The sequence below is a fragment of the Nerophis lumbriciformis genome, linkage group LG19 (assembly GCF_033978685.3).
Source record: "Nerophis lumbriciformis linkage group LG19, RoL_Nlum_v2.1, whole genome shotgun sequence".
Taxonomy (NCBI): Eukaryota; Metazoa; Chordata; class Actinopteri; order Syngnathiformes; family Syngnathidae; genus Nerophis; species Nerophis lumbriciformis.
Window position 1 is genome coordinate 23934612 of NC_084566.2, and position 18055 is coordinate 23952666.

At 42.9% G+C, this 18055-nt stretch overlaps 3 protein-coding genes across 5 annotated transcripts; 1 reads left to right on the top strand and 2 right to left on the bottom strand.

Moving 5' to 3' along the window:
* Positions 1 to 56: 56 nt before the first annotated feature.
* lg19h7orf25 (linkage group 19 C7orf25 homolog) lies at positions 57 to 2417 on the top strand. 2 transcript variants are annotated; one of them, XM_061979246.2, is made up of 2 exons: positions 57 to 181; positions 1134 to 2417. In XM_061979246.2, exon 2 carries the CDS (start codon positions 1150 to 1152, stop codon positions 2377 to 2379), a length of 1230 nt encoding a protein of 409 aa, XP_061835230.1. In that variant the 5' UTR covers positions 57 to 181; positions 1134 to 1149; the 3' UTR covers positions 2380 to 2417. The 2 variants fall into 2 exon arrangements, with proteins under 2 accessions (XP_061835230.1, XP_061835228.1); XM_061979244.2 differs by lacking the exon at positions 57 to 181 and adding an exon at positions 707 to 816.
* On the bottom strand, positions 2185 to 10599 carry impa1 (inositol monophosphatase 1). 2 transcript variants are annotated; one of them, XR_009817321.2, is made up of 11 exons: positions 10472 to 10599; positions 8244 to 8319; positions 8028 to 8167; positions 7862 to 7966; positions 7736 to 7781; positions 7570 to 7678; positions 7377 to 7485; positions 7161 to 7312; positions 6886 to 7093; positions 5576 to 5640; positions 2185 to 2320 (listed from the first exon to the last, which is right to left on the bottom strand). XR_009817321.2 is itself a non-coding variant. In XM_061979248.2 (9 exons), exons 2-9 carry the CDS (start codon positions 8304 to 8306, stop codon positions 6969 to 6971), a joined length of 849 nt encoding a protein of 282 aa, XP_061835232.1. In that variant the 5' UTR covers positions 8307 to 8319; positions 10472 to 10599; the 3' UTR covers positions 6825 to 6968. The 2 variants fall into 2 exon arrangements, 1 of the variants encoding a protein (XP_061835232.1); XM_061979248.2 differs by lacking the exons at positions 2185 to 2320; positions 5576 to 5640 and having other exon boundaries at positions 6825 to 7093.
* A 110-nt stretch (positions 10600 to 10709) lies between these two features.
* On the bottom strand, positions 10710 to 18052 carry LOC133618669 (inositol monophosphatase 1-like). Its single transcript, XM_061979241.2, has 8 exons — positions 15506 to 18052; positions 15233 to 15366; positions 15055 to 15159; positions 14892 to 14937; positions 14719 to 14827; positions 11508 to 11616; positions 11293 to 11444; positions 10710 to 11219 (listed from the first exon to the last, which is right to left on the bottom strand). The coding sequence occupies exons 1-8, from the start codon at positions 15602 to 15604 to the stop codon at positions 11095 to 11097; spliced, it is 879 nt and encodes a 292-aa protein (XP_061835225.1). The 5' UTR covers positions 15605 to 18052; the 3' UTR covers positions 10710 to 11094.
* Between the last annotated feature and the right edge of the window lie 3 nt (positions 18053 to 18055).

The window sequence follows — 18055 nt, forward strand, 5'->3', positions numbered from 1 at the left end:
CATGTTCTCCCCGCCTGCATGGGTTCCCTCCAGGTACTCCGACTTCCTCCCACCTCCAAAGACACGCACCTGGGGATAGATTAATTGGCAACACTAAATTGGTCCTAGTGCATGTTGTCTGACCCATAAAGGGACCGGCGGTAGAAAACGGATGCCGCGAACCATAAAAGGACAAGCGGCGGTAGGAAATGGATGGATGATCATATTATTGCTTTGCACATAACAGTCTCCCTTTTTGTGCACATTTATTACTGCATTAGCTGTAATAATTGCACTTGTCTAATTGTTGCTGCTACAAAAAATACAAATATTCTCACTTAATACATACTATTGTTTAAGCTAAATACGTTTTATCTGTATTATATTATTGCTTCAACTACAAACAATCTCAATTTTTGTCTATATTACTGCATTAGGTGTAATGTTTCCACTTATGTCTAATTGTTGGTGCTACAAAAAAAATACCAATATTATCACTTCATACACACTATTGCTTCAGCTACAGATTGATTTTCGGGCGTGTCAATTCCGCCGTGCTGTAGGTTTCAGTACAATTAAACACATTCAAATGAAAACAAAGTAAATCATCAGCGTTACGTACGCCTCGTCGTAATACCCAAGTTAATGATTTTGATGCTTATTTTAGCACTATAATACATCTTATTCTCATGTATACGTAACATCGGAAGCACTTTGCCCGGAAACACGTAATATTAGCTTGCTTTACAGGAAGTCGGTCTGTTGTTTTTCCGGTTAGACGCGGAAGAAGGAAGCTGTTAGCATTAGCTGATCTAAACCATACACGTCACCGACACAGTAAGTTTTCGGCAAGTTGATCCATTTAACTCTATCGTGTGTTTGTGTATATGTTCAGTAGTAATAATTAGTAGCAGGGACATAGTAAAAGGTAATTAATCTCGACTAATGTCAACTAAATCAATTAAGTGCTGACGTTCCCACTAGAATCACGTTTGTTTGGCTACGATTTAAATAATACTGTTCCTAAAAGAAACCCAACACCCAAGTCTTTTCTTTTTACTTGTTTGGCGAGCACACTTGATTCAACAAGGCCAGATTAAGGTTTGTACCTGGATCAGAGTGCAGGTCTCACCATGTGGTCTTCCTGTCCTCAGGTAGGATGTCTCCACCATGTCTCTGAAGGACATGTTGCAGGAGAGAATTGGCGTGGCCAAAACGCTGTGTCAAAGGGCCGAGAAGCTCAGTCCCTCTGTGGAAGGCAGAGGGAAATTATGCAGCAAACTGCGAGCAGAGCTCCGCTTCCTGAGGCGAGTGGAGAGTGGCGAACTGCTCATCAAAGAGTCCCACTTGCACAGCACCAATCTGACCCACCTGACCGCCATCGTGGAGTCTGCTGAGAGTCTTGAGGACGTGGTCGCCGTGCTGCATGTCTTCTCCTACCAGGACACCGCCAGCCGCAAGCAGACACTGGTGGTGGACGTGGTGGCCAATGGTGGGCACACCTGGGTCAAGGCGGTGGGCAGGAAAGCCGAGGCTCTACACAACATCTGGCAGGGGCGGGGCCAGTACGGCATCAAGAGCATCATCCGACAGGCGGAGGACTTCGTGCAGGCGAGCTGCCAGCAGCCCGTCCAGTACCTCCACCCCCACGTCGTCTTTGCCTTTTACAACGGCGTGTCCAGCCCCATGGCAGAGCGCCTGAAGGACATGGGCGTGTCTGTCCGCGGGGACATCGTCGCCGTAAACGCGGTGCTGACAGAGGAAGAGGACGATGAAAACGAGGAGGAGGAAGAGGAGTCCGAGCTGACCAGAGTGGACCGCGACAACGTTGTGGCAAGCCTGGCATTCCCCACACAAGTCCGCACCGAAGAGTGTCCCCGCGTCAACCTTGACATCACCACGCTCATCGCCTACGTGTCATCGCTGAGTCACGGCCGCTGTCACTTCACCTTCAGAGAGCACGTTCTCACTGAGCAGGCCGCTCAGGAGCGCCGCCAGCAGGTGTTGCCGCAACTCGACGCCTTCATGGCGGGGAAGGAGTTGTACGCCTGTGCCGCTGCCGTCCAGGACTTCCAGCTCATCCTGGATACACTTGGCGGGCCCGGCGAGAAGGAGCGCGCTCGCCAGCTGCTGGACCGCCTCCACCTGGTGGACGACCGGCCTTCAGAGCGGGCATTGCGCCTCACGCCGAGTGCCAAGGTAAACCGCCGCTCCCTCTTGATTTTTGGCACCGGAGACTCGCTGCAGGCGGTCACCATGACGGCAAACAGTCGCTTTGTCAGGGCAGCGGCTAATCAGGACGTCCGGTTCAGCGTGTTCATCCACCAACCGCGAGCTTTGACTGAGGGCAAAGAGTGGAGGGCCAAGCCAATCAGTACAGCAGCTGATGGGAGTTCATAAAGTGTTCAAACTTGAATAAAGCATAAATACAATTCCTGCTTTTTCTTTCCTTACTGGAGTTTACTTATTATTAGAGATGTCCGATAATATCAGACTGCCAATATGCCACACTGTGAACCCACACCAAACAAGAATGACAAACACATTTCGGGAGAACATCCGCACCGTAACACAACATAAACACAACAGAACAAATACTCCGTACCCCTTGTAGCACTAACTCTGCCGGTACGCTACAATAGACACCACCCGCTACCCCCTAACCCCCCGCCCCCACACACACACACACACCTCAACCCTACCCCCCACCCCGCCCACCTCAACCTCCTCATGCTCTCTCAGGGAGAGCATGTTCCAAATTCCAAGCTGCTGTTTTGAAGCATGTTAAAAAAAATAATGCACTTTCAATAATAAATATGGCAATGCCATGTTGGCATTTTTTTCCATAACTTGAGTTGATTTATTTTGGAAAACCTTGTTACATTATTTAATGCATCCAGCGGGGCATCACAACAAAATTAGGCATAATAATGTGTTAATTCCACGACTGTATATATCGGTATCGGTTGATATCGGAATCGGTAATTAAGAGTTGGACAATATCGGCAAAAAAGCCATTATCGGACATCTCTACTTATTATACCAAGAAAAGTTGGCAATTAACTACAGTGGTACCTCAACTTAAAGAGTGTTTTGAGATAAGAACTGTCTCTCGGCTAATTGTTATGCTTTGAGTTACAAGCAATATTTGAGTTACAAGCTTCCCCGCCATTAGTTAATGTTGCAAATGTCACAGTGAAGCCCGTGAGATCCGACCAAAATATCTGATTTCACTCGCTGGCATTACCTTACAGAGATTGACATCAATTTGTTGTCCAACCATTGGAAGGAATAGCGCGAGTGTGAAGGACAGTGCTGAGAAAAAGTGGACGATATTCACTGAATTAAAGAAAGAAATCATCAAAACGTGACAGGGTGTGTCGGCAACTTGCAAAGCAATTTGACGTTATCACTGTTAGTCTGTAACAGGAGGATTCTAATGCCAGTCAAGAATGCTAAAATGCTGTATTTTTTTTAATGGAGCAATAAAAATAGCACTATTAATAATAACTACCTCTATTATAAACATTACAATAGTTTCAAATGCAACAATACATATATGTAATGATTACTTGAATTACAAAAGAAAACTGATGAATGGAGGTAAAGAAAGAGAAGCGAACTTTACTAACCTTGTAGATTGTTATAATAATAAATAAATGGGTTGTACTTGTATAGCGCTTTTCTACCTTCAAGGTACTCAAAGCGCTTTGACACTACTTCCACATTTACCCATTCACACACACATTCACACACTGATGGAGGGAGCTGCCATGCAAGGCGCTAACCAGCACCCATCAGGAGCAAGGGTGAAGTGTCTTGCTCAGGACACAACGGACATGATGAGGTTGGTACTAGGTGGGGATTGAACCAGGGACCCTCGGGTCGCGCACGGCCATTCTTCCACTGCGCCACGCCGTCCCTAAATTGTTAAAGTAAAAATAGGTTAGGCTTTTTCAGTGTGCTGTGATTTACACAGTTTCACCTAGGGCGGGGTTCAGCAACCCGCGGCTCTTTAGTGCCACCCTAGTGGCTCACTGGAGCATTTTTAAAAAAGGATTGAAATTGGAAAAAGATGGGGAAAAATATTTTTTTTGTTTTAGTATGTATTTTGTTTGAGGACAAACAACAATTGTTAGAACTACCACTGTTTAATATGTTTGTGTGCGCTTCACTGATGACAGTATTTGGTGAACATCGTTTTGTCCTATTTTTCGGCGGTTCTTGAACTCACCTTAGTGTGTGACTCAACAGTTTGTTTACATGTAAAATCTTCCACTCCTTCTTTGTCTCATTTTGTCCACCAAACGTTTTATGCTGTGCGTGAATGCACAAAGGTGTGCTTTGTTGATGTTATTGACTTGTTGGTGTGCTAATCAGGCAAATTTGGTCAGCGCATGACTGCAAGCTAATCAATGCTAATAAGCTATTTAGGCTAGCTGTATGTACATATTGCATCATTATGGCTCATTCGTAGGTATATTTGAGCTCATTTCATTTCCTTTCCTTTTATCCTCTTTGTATATAATTTAGTTTCGCATGTCTCATGACACATTATCTGTATGTAATATTGGCTGCATTTTTGATAAGTGTTTGTGTGCCATGTTGTTCCAGACCACAGCAAACACTACCTAGCTTTCCATAGATTGTAATAAATCTATTAAAAGAAGACAACCTTAACTTGGACACACACATCTATACCTTTGGCCATTAAAAGTCAGTAATTTCCAGGTTCATCTTCAGAGTAGCCTCTTTGATTGATTGATTGAAACTTTTATTAGTAGATTGCACAGTACAGTACATATTCCGTACAATTGACCACTAAATGGTAACACCCGAATAAGTTTTTCAACTTGTTTAAGTCGGGGTCCACGTGGTTTCTAATGGTTTCTAACGTTGTAAAAATGTGTAGAATAAATATTAAATTTCAACATTTCTGTCATTTGCTTGCCTGCGACACATAGTCATTTTGATAGTAGGCTGTTATAGCTAATATAGACACTTACGTCATGTGTTGCCTTCATTATAACACTTATATACGACTTTTCGTTTTTTTGCGACTCAAGACAGATTTGTTTTTTGTATTTTTGGTCCAATATGGCTCTTTCAACGTTTTTGGTTGCCGACCCCTGCCCTAGGGGAACAACGTTAATATACGTTTGATGAAACGTGATTATATGCATGAGTCTATATGTGCTTGTGTATGTACAGTATGTGTATATGTATGTTTGTACTGTGAATGAGCGTGTGGATGTATGTACCGTGAGTGTGTATCTATGTACTGTATTTGTGTATGTATGTGGGTAAATACCTATGTGTGCGCGTATGTATGTATGTATAGATGTATGAATAATTGTGAGTGTGTACGCACAATATATTCAGGCGGGCTGTAGACTGAGGTGCCCAACAGAGGACAAGGCACGGTAGAAGCAGGGGACAGACAGCCCTCAAGTCAGTGAGGGATCACACCCGGGCAGAAAGACGGTGCGGCCTGCCAGCAACCGGGCCACCACACGCCCAATTCCTCGCAGGAGAACACGGCGGGCCACTACCCCAGACTGCCCCACCCAAGTCGGCCGCGACAGGAAACACCCACCTCACCCGCAGAGACCCCAACAATGGAGATGGAAAATCCAGCAACTGCCCTGGCGGATGCTCCCCCTGAAGAAAGAGGAAGAAAAAAGAAAGAGAAAAAACAGGAGATCACAGACACACTGACAGACAAGGTCACAACCCCAGCAGCCTTGCAACACTGCAGAATACGCTGCAGCGCACCGAGATGCCATGATAGACGCGGGGACTAGACCCAGCAGGCCCCAACCAAGACGGGCATCCGGAAGTAAATGATAAAATAATATACATTAATAATGTTAAAATAATATCAAAACGGCAGATATTTATCCATGAAAATATGGAAAAGCTGCTGATGATGTGTTTGATGAAAAAGCAGCTGAAAAGAGATACTGTATGAATCTACTCTCCAAAGTAAATACAGTAGATTATTAAATTACTTCATAAAACTACTGTGGTTGTTAGTATTACATTCTATTGTATTGTTTTAATACAATATGTATTGAATAAAAGTTAAGTTTTTCTTTTTAAAAGGCATGTCATATGTTAAATGTGTACTGTTTTCAGGGGGCCAAGCACTAATTAAATTGATTTCAATTCATATCAATGGGAGATGTTATAATACAAGATGCAAGGGTTTTGAGTTAAGAGCGCCATCAAAGAAACATGCACGCTCGTAAGATGAGGTACTACTGTACTGTACTTCCTTTAATAATGACTCACGGTGCCACAAGATGGCAGTCCATACTTTACCGGGGGCCATCGTGTTACGACATTTTGTGTTACAACACACTCTCGTACATTATTATTACTGCACAAAAATAAAAATGACTAGTTATGTGTGTGTGGTGAGGAAGAACATCACTTTAGTTATTTTTAGTTAACTTCATTCCCAAGCCTGAGGCAGACTTCTGATGGCGGTGCGTCAAAGAAAAAGAACGTCAAATCAAACATGTTTGAGAAAGTGTGGTCTAAGCCGCTCCAACACCGCGACCACCATGAAGGATAAAGATGGTATCTTTGAAAATGTGAAATAATTGGCTCCTATGAAATGGGATGGTAGTAAGTAACTAAGCAGCACGGTGGTGTCAATATTGTCAATTGGAGAACTTTGCTAGAATACTGTCTGGAATTCATTTTAATTTATGTTTAATAGTTATTTAATGCATATGATTAGTACAAATCCACTATTTTGCTCGACACCGGCAGTTTAGTAACAGCTTCTGGCAAGGAATGAGTTTGTGTGATGGTTTACTTGGATGGAAAGATCAAAGTCAGTGGATAAAATCTTTTAATGTGAAATGTGCTTGTAAAATGGAAGTAGCAAAGTCTTACTTGCTGCTCATTTGAAGTCTCCCAGTGAATATTTTGGGATGTTTTGGTAGTTTGCTTGACACAGGTCATGTGACTACAAGTCTTCACTCTGCCAGCGGCGCGTCGTCTCTAATCGGACGGAATGCATCGATTTCTTTGACGAGTCGCTCGGCAACTTTTCGATTGTTGGCAGCCAAAACTCGGCGGGACATCAAGTCCAAGGAGCCTCCTGAACAAAAATAAGAGTGAGAAGGGCGATGCACTGCGAAGAGGCGTCATGTGGACCCGCCTCTCACCCTCCACGTCCATGACGACGCCGCCGGCCTCGGAGACGATGAGCGAGCCCGCTGCGATATCCCACACGTGCATGCCGATCTCGTAGTAAGCCTCCACGCAGCCGGACGCCACCAGGCACATGTTGATGGCTGCACTTCCTGCGCCACGCACCCTGGAATCAAAAGGTGCACACTTTCACGGGTTCATCAGAGAAGCTCCTGCTGTGGTCCTCGTACCCGTGGACAGGGATGCTGACAACTTTCTTAAGGCTGGAGAAGATCTTTTCCACGGTTTGCACGTCTCTGTTGGACCCAAACTCTGCAGCGATGAGAGCCTGGTGGATGTCTGAGAGGAAGTCACATGTCACATTCCTGCTCACCACGTTGTGTATTTAAATAAAGGAGGTCATGTGACGGATGGATGGAAGACCTTGCTGATTAGAAACTTGTAGAGGTTCTCCGTTACAGAAGGCGCCCTTCCCTCGCCGTGCAGTGAACATTTGATCTTGGAGACAACTGTATACCACACCGAACTCCACCTGAGGAACGAGTGTGGTGAAGTCACTTTTCTAGATGTGAGTTCTGATCAGACCCACCTGTTTGTTGACGGAGAATCCGATGGACACGCCAACATAAGGATAGCTGCAGAGGAGATGACACACAGCGTGAAGTTTAACGTGGGAGACTTGTCCAAAGATGTAGATGATGCAGGTTTAGTTCACGTGTGAACAAAGTTGGTGGTGCCATCAATGGGGTCAATGATCCAGGTGGGACTGTCAGTCAGGGTGCAAACTTCTCCTGCGGCAACAGACTCCTCCCCTATGAAGCTGACAAGACATACCGGTTAAACGTCATACGACGACGCTCAAAATGTTTAACTTCTCACACCTGTGTTTTGGGAACTTCTCCTTCACAGACTGGATGATGAGCTTCTCCACCTTCTGGTCCGTCTGGGTCACCAGATCGACTGACGAACTTTTCACCATCACTGCTTCCTTATGAACGCTTTGCACAGCTTCCCGCACCACCTGATTAATAACATCCACCTAATCATCACTTTTACTCACTCATTATTTCCCAACACATCAATGTTGTGAGGCCCACCTGTCCGGCTTTTCTAGCCACAGCTACAGCGTGGTCCATGGCGCTCTGCCACACGTCGGCCATATTGGAAGGACAGCTTGTGGACACACAGCAAGTATGCTATATCATGGTATAATATTGGCAAATATCTTATATTCTACATGTGGAAAATAACGTCTTGTGTTGTTATTATTATCAATTATTACAAGTCATTGTAATGTCTGCTCGCGGAAAACAAACATCCTAATCTACGATTTGACTCCCTCGAATGGCCTTGATGCTGTGAACAGCAGGAACAGGCTGTTCTGAAAACACGCCCGAGGACACCTCAATGATGGACGCTTTTGACCTCCCTCCCTCCTCAACGACACCTGGAGTCGAACTTTTGCTTGCATGAAGAACGGCCCCAGCCTATGAACATTACATCATCATACCCAAGACAATGGGCACTGGTGATGGGTTGATGAGGCGTCATGAAGCGTTTCGACACATTGCAAAACTGTATTGATACTGTGTCACTAAATACTGACATCTGTTGGACATTAAAAATCCCTACAGGCAACCTATGGACCGACTCAACTGACACTGATTTTATGACCTAGTATATACAATAATATAAACCAAGTCATTGTATTTCATTTAGGATTATTTCATATCTTCATTTAAATAAAAAATATATTTTTATCTTTTTTAGATACAGTCAATAAATAATGTGAACATGTATCATAACATGGAAATCTAAGAGAACGTGTTGTGAATGAGGATGCTTGTGGACTGGGAATTTTTTGAATGTTTTTTTTTTACACATTTTTATCTTTTAAAAAACAGTTTTTCCAATGTATTAAATTTTAGACGATTTCTCTTCTTCTTGCAAAACTGTATTGATACTGTGTCGATAGTGTGTCACTAAATACTGACATCTGCTGGACATTAAAAATCCCTACAGGCAACCTATGGACCGACTCAACTGACACTGATTTTATGACCTAGTATATACAATAATATAAAGCAAGTCATTGTATTTCATTTAGGATTATTTCATATCTTCATTTAAATAAAAAATATATTTTTATCTTTTTTAGATACAGTCAATAAATAATGTGAACATGTATCATAATATGGAAATCTAAGAGAATGTGTTGTGAATGAGGATGCTTGTGGACTGGGAATTTTTTTTTTTTTTAACACATTTCTATTTAAAAAAAAAACAGTTTTTCCAACGTATTAAATTTTAGACGATTTCTCTTCTTAGTTATTATTTCTGCGGCTGTAGAAAAGACCCCCTCACAGGGCACAGAGGAGGCGTCAGTGTGAAACAGTTCGCGTATGAAACAGCTCATGATCAGTCACGTGACTTTGTAAAAGCGGTACGCGCACCGACACAGGGTTTTGCTCTATGAGCTCAACGCATGCGCCGATGTATCGGTGTTGCCGGACCCATCACTAATGGGGGCGCGCACACGCGCGCGCGCACACACACACACACACACACACACACACACACACACACACACACACACACACACACACACACACACACACACACACACACACACACACACACACACACACACACACACACACACACTCCCCCACCCCACGCCTTCACCACCGCTTGTTTCCCCTAGGGGTGATGGACAGCTGGCAGCGCTTCATAGCAGCAGTCGACCTCCAGGGTCCCAACTCCCCGCTCTTCTGTTGCGAATTGTCGTGATTAAATGTAACATGTTTATGTGTGCATGGCATGGAGGTTTTTTCCCACTCCAGACTAAGCCCCCTTAGGAGCCCAGTCTAGATTGTATTTTTTATTTATTTTTACTAATCTTCTTCCCCAGCGTTTTACCTTTTTCTTATCTTTTACGGGGCGCCTTTGGCGACCCATCAGCGTTCCTGTTCTGTAACCCTGTACACTGTTTCTTTGTCTAATCTTGAACGGGTTTGTGCTGAAAACATAGTTTCGTTGTACTTGTGCAATGACAATAAAGTCCTATCCTATCCCATCAGCTGCAGTGACCAGACACCAACGCTTAGAGGCACAACTGTGTTTTTTTATTTATATAATGTAATTTTTATCAAAAGACTTTAGTTCGTACATCTTCATCACGTCTTGTAAGCGTAAATATGACATGGAACATAAACATGAATTTGTCCAAACGGTAAACCCAAACACCGTACACTTATTCATTTAAAATTGAACATGGAGTGGAAACAAAGCCTTTATATAAGAATAACGTTTTCAAAAAACATACCTTAAACACCTTTTGTCAAGGTGGCGAGACTAGGCTTGTCTTACTTGATGTTGCGGATCAGTAGCGCGGCTCACTTCCGGGTTTTGTCTCGCTCACTTTTCTTACAGCCTGCGCTGCTGCCCTCTACCGGTCACTGATAGACTGGCATACTTGACACGCTGGTCAATCAATATGATTAATTCATATCAGGAATTTAGTAAAAGTACAAAAAAGTTGCTTTTTTTTGGAATGGATGGAATTGTGAAAAAGTCAATGACTATTAAATTGACGTATTATTAATATAATAATACATTAATCAAATCAGTCTATGTGTTAGCCCTGCGATGAGGTGGGGACAAGTGCAGCTGGGATAGGCTCTAGCCCTGCAGCCCAGTGCCCCCGACAGGGACAAGCGGTAGTAAATGGTTGGATGGAATTGTCTGAACCAGCAGTGATGTCATAAAAAGTCAAAGTGATGAATGGATCGAGTTTATTTACGATTGTTTTGACCCACACATAGGCACCAAAAGAGAGAAATTGACTTTACAGATTGCCATTTGTATGCTCCACCACCCAGCAGCTATGATTGGTGGTTAACCGCATGAATGACTGACAGATGGCCGTCAATCCCGCCGACACGGACGTCATTTGCTTGGCTTGGCGTCGTCACGGCAACAGGGAAATGCGCTAATCACCCGAGCAATACGATTGGCCACAGTAGACGAGCTCGCTGCGATGACTCGGCGTGACATCATGTCGAACTCTGAGCCTGATAAGACAGGAACATCATGGAGGCGGACACAGACGCACGTAGCTGACATACTAGCCGAGCGCCCACTTGCCATTAGTATCCATGACAACGCCTCCAGCTTCCTGGACGATAATAGCAGAGGCAGCGATGTCCCAGCAGTGCATCCCAATGTGATAGTAGACGTCAGCGCCACCAGTCGCCACCTGACACATATCCACTGCCGCCGTGCCTAACGCTCGCACTCTGCAAACACGCCAACGTGCTCACAAGCAGGACCACAACCACGGGGGTGTTGTCTGTTCTCACCCGTGCACAGGAAGCTTCAGCAGTCTGAAGATGTTGGACGTCATCGTGGACAGAGCAACGTCATCGCGCTCCGCCCCGATCTCCGTCACCACCACACATCTGCTCACATCTGAATAGACAATACACTCTATCATATGTGTGTGTGATCATTTCATAAAGTACACACAATGTCATAGGCGTGTGGTCATTTAAGAGTAAGTACACACTATGATTTGAGAATGTGTCATTCAAAAAGGATAAAACAATCATCCATACTTTTTTATCACTATCTACAAACCACCACATCATTAAAATGTATTTATTGATGATTTCATGGAATTACTTTCAGTTGTGTGCACTGACTTTGACTGTTCGATCATCACAGGGGACTTACATGTGCATGTGTAGATGTAGTAGAGATGCGCGGATAGGCAATTATTTCATCCGCAACCGCATCACAAAAGTCGTCATCCACCCGAACCAACATTTTATCAAAACCACACCCGCCCGCCACGCGCCCGTTGTTATATATCTAATATAGACGATGCAAGGCATTAGTGAGGTTATAAAGCTTTTGCCTGTTAAAGAAAGGAGACTGATCCAATGCAGCAGAGACATTCAATGCGTGCCACGCATTAATATCTCTTGGTGTTCCTCACACTTTGTGTGCGCAGTTGCAGCAAGCAGAACAATGCTTTTAAGAAGTTAAAAAAAAGTTTTAGAAAGACTAGGACTATATTTTCGTTAGGTAAAAAAAATGTTCTGAATTTATTTCAATGAATATTAATTTGTTAACGTTATAATGCTCAAATAGGGACAAGGGCGGGGTGCACAGTGAAACAGTGAACAATTTCGCGACAAAGATGAACCTTTATTGATTGATCTGCTGCCATGACAAAATATCAGACAATCTCCATTGTCAACGACAGGTAGGAAAATAAAGATAAAAACATAGCCTATGTTGTAGGCATAGGCTCATACGTTTTTAAGATGAAATAAATAAATAAATAAAAAATGTGCCTCATAAGCCTTAGGCTGTCAATCACGCGCACAAACTTAAATTATACAATAACATATGTATGTCATCCCTATTTAAACAAAATAAATAAAATAAATAATAATAATAAATTACCTGCAACTTATTGGCCAAGGCAAATAGCTGAAAGGGGGAAATCAAACCCATCAGACTGCACTTTATCATCAAACTTGAATTATAATGAAAATAGACGGTCGCGACAAACAAAGCAGGCTAAATAGCCTTACATTGTCGCCAATCGGAGATGCGCTTCACTTGAAAGCGAGGCCAAATAATTAACACACAGTAGTATATCTCGAATAGAAAAAAACTACAATAAACAACGCAATTGCCTTAATTCCTTTGCAAGGTAGTGCGCCCAAACAACACGTAACCATCAAAATTATTCAGCTGACCGAACTCAATATAGGTTAGACATGGGCTTATTTGGTATAGCCTATAGGTAACGTAGACTAATTAGTTTAACATATCCAACCGTATGTCTACTTACTTTATTTTTTTTTTAAGCACTATGCAGGAATAAAATGGCATCTACAGTGCCAGGATTCAGGGGAGAGCGCCTGGCCTCTAAAATGCGCCCTGCTGCGCTGAAGGAGCGCTCACTTGCGCCACTTGTTGCTGGGACGTGTGCCATCTTTTTCTTTTTTTCTTCTTCTTCTGTTGTGTTGTGCTAAAGTGCCTGATGAATAATTGACTGTTTCAAAGAGTGCTGCTCGTTTTTCGTATGTGGGTAACAACATTTAACTATGTATAAATATTTCTGAATTGGTTCAACAGCCACCCGGCCGCATCTATTTAAAATCTATTTTTACCCGCCCGACCCGCGGTTTATCCGCGGTTGTGTCCGCAAACCGCGCATCTCTAAGATGTAGCCAATCACAGGCATGCTAAAGAACTCAGTGCTGTCCTTGAAATGTTTGGTGTAACTCAGCATGTAAACAAGCCCACTCACAGCAGTGGCCACACTCTTGATTTGATCATTACTAAGGGTCTTGCTATTTCAAATGTGAATATTACCGATGCTGCTTTATCAGATCATTTCTGTGTTTTCTTCGACGTGTCTGTTAGACCCAAACCAGCAGTCAGGGGAAGGTATACATAAATGATAGCATATGGACGTGATGTGAGACGGCCCTCAACGTCGGCAATGTTCAAATCCAACCTGAAACCACTTTAATTGCGCTTATGACAGCTAAAAATATTTATCTACAGCTTTGATTAAGTTTATTTATTATGATTGCATTTTCTGATTTTAACTTGAATTTTTTTTCCTTCTTTTAATTTTCTGTAAAGCACTTTGTATTGCCTTGTATACGAATTGTGCTCTATCAATAAAATGTCCTTGCTTTGCCTTGCCTATGATGTCATAGGTGTGTGGTCATTTCATAAGTATACACTATGATATCATAGGTGTCCCATCTCATAATAAATATACAATATGACGTCATAGGTGTCATGTCAAAATATACTCTATGTCATAGGTGTGTCATGTCATTAAGAACACACTATGTCATAGGTGTGTCATGTCATTAAGTACACACTATGTCATAGGTGTGTCATGTCATAATAAATATACACTATAGGTGTCATGTAAAAATATACTCTATGTCATTAAGTACACACTATGTCATAGGTGTGTCAAGTCATAATAAATATACACTATAGGTGCCATTTAAAAATATACTCTATGTCATAGGTGTGCCATGTCATTAAGTACACACTATGATATCATAGGTGTGTCATGTCATAATAAATATACACTATAGGTGCCATTTAAAAATATACTCTGTCATTAAGTACACACTATGTCATAGGTGTGTCAAGTCATAATAAATATACACTATAGGTGTCATGTAAAAATATACTGTCATAGGTGTGCCATGTCATTAAGTACACACTATGATGTCATAGGTATGTCATGTCAAGTATATACTATGATGTGCGTCATGTCGTAATAAGTATACACTATGATGTCATAGGTGTGTCATGTCAAGTATATACTATGATGTGCGTCATGTCGTAATAAGTATACACTATAATGTCATAGGTGTGTCATGTCATATACTATGATGTGCGTCATGTCGTAATAAGTATACACAATGATGTCATAGGTGTGTCATTTCGTAATAAAAAAACAGTCATAGGTGTGTAACGTTATAATAAGTATACACAATGATGTCATCACATATGTGCTACCTTGCTGTCCGGAGACGTGCAGCATTTGTCCATTCATAAAGGCTCCTCTTCCTCGCTGAGCATGGTACACTTTGTCGTCCACACAGCTGTACACGATACCAAACTCGGTCTGACCATGAGAAGCGTATGAGTCCTATTCTGACCTCTGACCCGTGACTGACAGGTGAGCGTACCTGCTTATTGACACAGAAGGCGATGGAGACGGCCACAAACGGAAAGCTGGCAGTAGAATGACAAACGTTAGTCTGAGTTGCCAATCTGAGCGACATCATCACCACGTCTTCGCCACAATCAGCAGTGAACTGTCAATCGCATTGCAGGGGCGGAGCTTCTGACCTGTGGACAAAATTGACAGTTCCATCAATGGGATCAATGATCCAGGTGGGATGATTTGTCAGCTGCAAGTTCTCCCCCATGCCCACAGACTCCTCCCCGATGAACCTGGGGTCAAAGGTCAACTTAGATCCGTGACATCCAGAATGAGGCAGACAGTAAAAAAAGAATAAAGTAGAACCTGTGGTGAGGATATTTGTCAGCAATGGCAGACTTAATAAACTTTTCCACCTTCATGTCGCTTTGTGTCACCAAATCAGCAGCAGAACTTTTACACGTCACCTCCTTCTGCTGCTTAAATGCCGCCATGATCAGCTGATTGGAACACACCAGCATCATTAATCATCACGACCACCTAGTTATTAGTCAAGATGAGCCGAATGATGATTGCACATGATGATGTCATCATGACGCCAGCTCGTTGCAGTGATTTGCGTGTCAAAGGTTGTCGTACCTGACTGGCCTGTTTGGCCACTGAGAGGCCAAAGGTCAAACAGTGGCTCCAGTCGGCCATGATGAGCTGTGTGAGAAGTTGACATGAAGAACAGTTCATGACGAGGAAAAAATGTATTTAAAAGATGAAGTTCTCACCTATCTTCTCAAGAGCAGACCTGGGACTCAGCCTCACTTCAATGTTTTTCTTACTAGAAAAATAGCCAATTAGAGCTCAGCTTACAGCTACTGAAACATGACCAACCAATCGAAGTGCAGCATGGACTCAATAGCTCCTCCCCATCACGTTTTCATCAGTCATTCGCCCCTCCTCATGTCTTCACCATCTTGGCCCAAGTCATGGCTGACATTTAATTACGATGGAAACGTGTGTGAACATCCCAATACTTCAACAATTGACCTTTCAGTAAATATTTGCTTTCCATTGTTAAGATCGTGCACATCGTTATCCGCTGTTTTCTTTCTTTCACAATTTATCAACCTAAACAAACATTTCTTCAACTTTGCTCATAACGTGACGAAAGACAAGAACATGTCAACCATTCCCTACTGAGAATGACTGCTTTGTATTTTGGTCTATCTTCTGTTATGTTCTTATCTCTCTCTCACACACACACACACACACACACACACACACACACACACACACACACACACACACACACACACACACACACACACACACACACACACACACACACACACACACACACACTCACTCACACACACACACACACACACACACACACACATGCACAGTGGAAAAGGAAAAGTCTTCATCCGTCGCTTAAAGTAGTTCCTTTTCGTCTGAGTGAAGCTGCAGTGAATGAACATAAAGTCATACAACATTTATTACAATGACTCTTCATTTTTAGAGAGACCTCACTTGACAGCACAACAAATCTAGGCTGTGATTGGCTAGTGTCACAAATGTGAGCCAATAAATACAATTTTAATCACGATCCCAATTTTGGCTGCCATGATTAAATGATGGTGATCGTCAGCGATATAAAGTAGGCTCCACTGCATATCAAATCACACACTTTTACAGGCGCACGGCAGAAAGCAACATCTGCTTGTCCCCATGAAAGGTCCCCGCCCACGCCAGAGGCCAATGTGTATGCGCAGATCTCCATGACCACGCCGCATCAAAAAACTTGTCCCAGGCTGCTGCAGTCGGTCACTTCGTTTCACATCCGTAAATTCCTAGGCGTGCGTTAAAAGACTGCACTGCTGTTATTAAACTGCGACGCCGCAACAGGTGTGGACGCCCACACAACATGCTGCTCTGCTTGTCTCCTTAGAGTCCCACTAGCAGGACTAACGGCTAGCTGTCATTATTGAGACTAGAACATACTTGCCAAGCTTGAGACCTCCGAATTCGGGAGATGGGGGGGGTGTTAGTGCTGCAAGGGGTTCTGGGTATTTGTTGTGTTGGGTTTATGTTGTGCGGATGTTCTCCTGAAATGTGTTTGTCATTCTTGTTTGGTGTGGGTTCACAGTGTGGCGCATATTTGTAACAGTGTTAAAGTTGTTTATACGGCCACCCTCAGTGTGACCTGTATGGCTGTTGACCAAGTATGCTTACATTCACTTGTGTGCGTGAAAATCCTTATATATTATGTGACTGGGCCGGCACGCAAGGCAGTGCCTTTAAGGCACGCCCCCCAATATTGTTGTCTGGGTGGAAATCGGGAGAAATTCGGGAGAATGGTTGCCCCGGGAGATTTTTGGGAGGGGCACTTAAATTCGGGAGTCTCCCGGGAAAATCGGGAGGGTTGGCAAGTGTGGACTGAAAAGACCTTTCTGTCTATTTGCGCAAAGTATTTTGAATTAAGGAAATGTAGGACTCTTTCACGAAAGTACTATCGTTTCAGGAAATAATGCTATATTTTGGTATTTTGTCATTTAATATACATTTTTCACACTACAAATGATCAAATGTAAGATAAGGTCAAGCGGGGATGTCCAATTCACCGATTATGGCTGTGTTTTTAAGGCCCTAAAAAAGGCATCTAATGAGATAAGATGACATGTTAATTATGAACAAAAACACAAAGATGTATCTTTATATCAGAGCTGTCAATATTAACGAGTTAACTCATGTGATTAATCACGAAAAAATTATCACGTAATCATGTCCACACATGTGCACACTTAAGACGATGCCTCCCAGCTGGACTGGGAACGCCTCAGGATCCCCCGAGAAAAGCTGGACTAGGTGGCTGGGGAGAGGAATGTCTGGGCTTCTCTGCTTAGGCTGCTGTCCCTACAACCCGACCTTGGATAAGCGGAAGAAGATGGATAGATGGATGGACTTAAATTGCAATTTATTTTGCCTGTAAGAGCTCTTTTACCTTAACTGCTATACAGTCAGTGATCAGATCAACGCATATATCAGTACAAAAATTAGTAAGGACACTCAAACTGGTGTGTTTGCACGCAAATTTCAGTTTGAAATACAGCCTGAAAGAAATTTAGAAAAAACTGTTACCAAGTTTTGTGTAAAATGTTTTAAAAAGATCCTGGATGACATTCTAACAATAACATT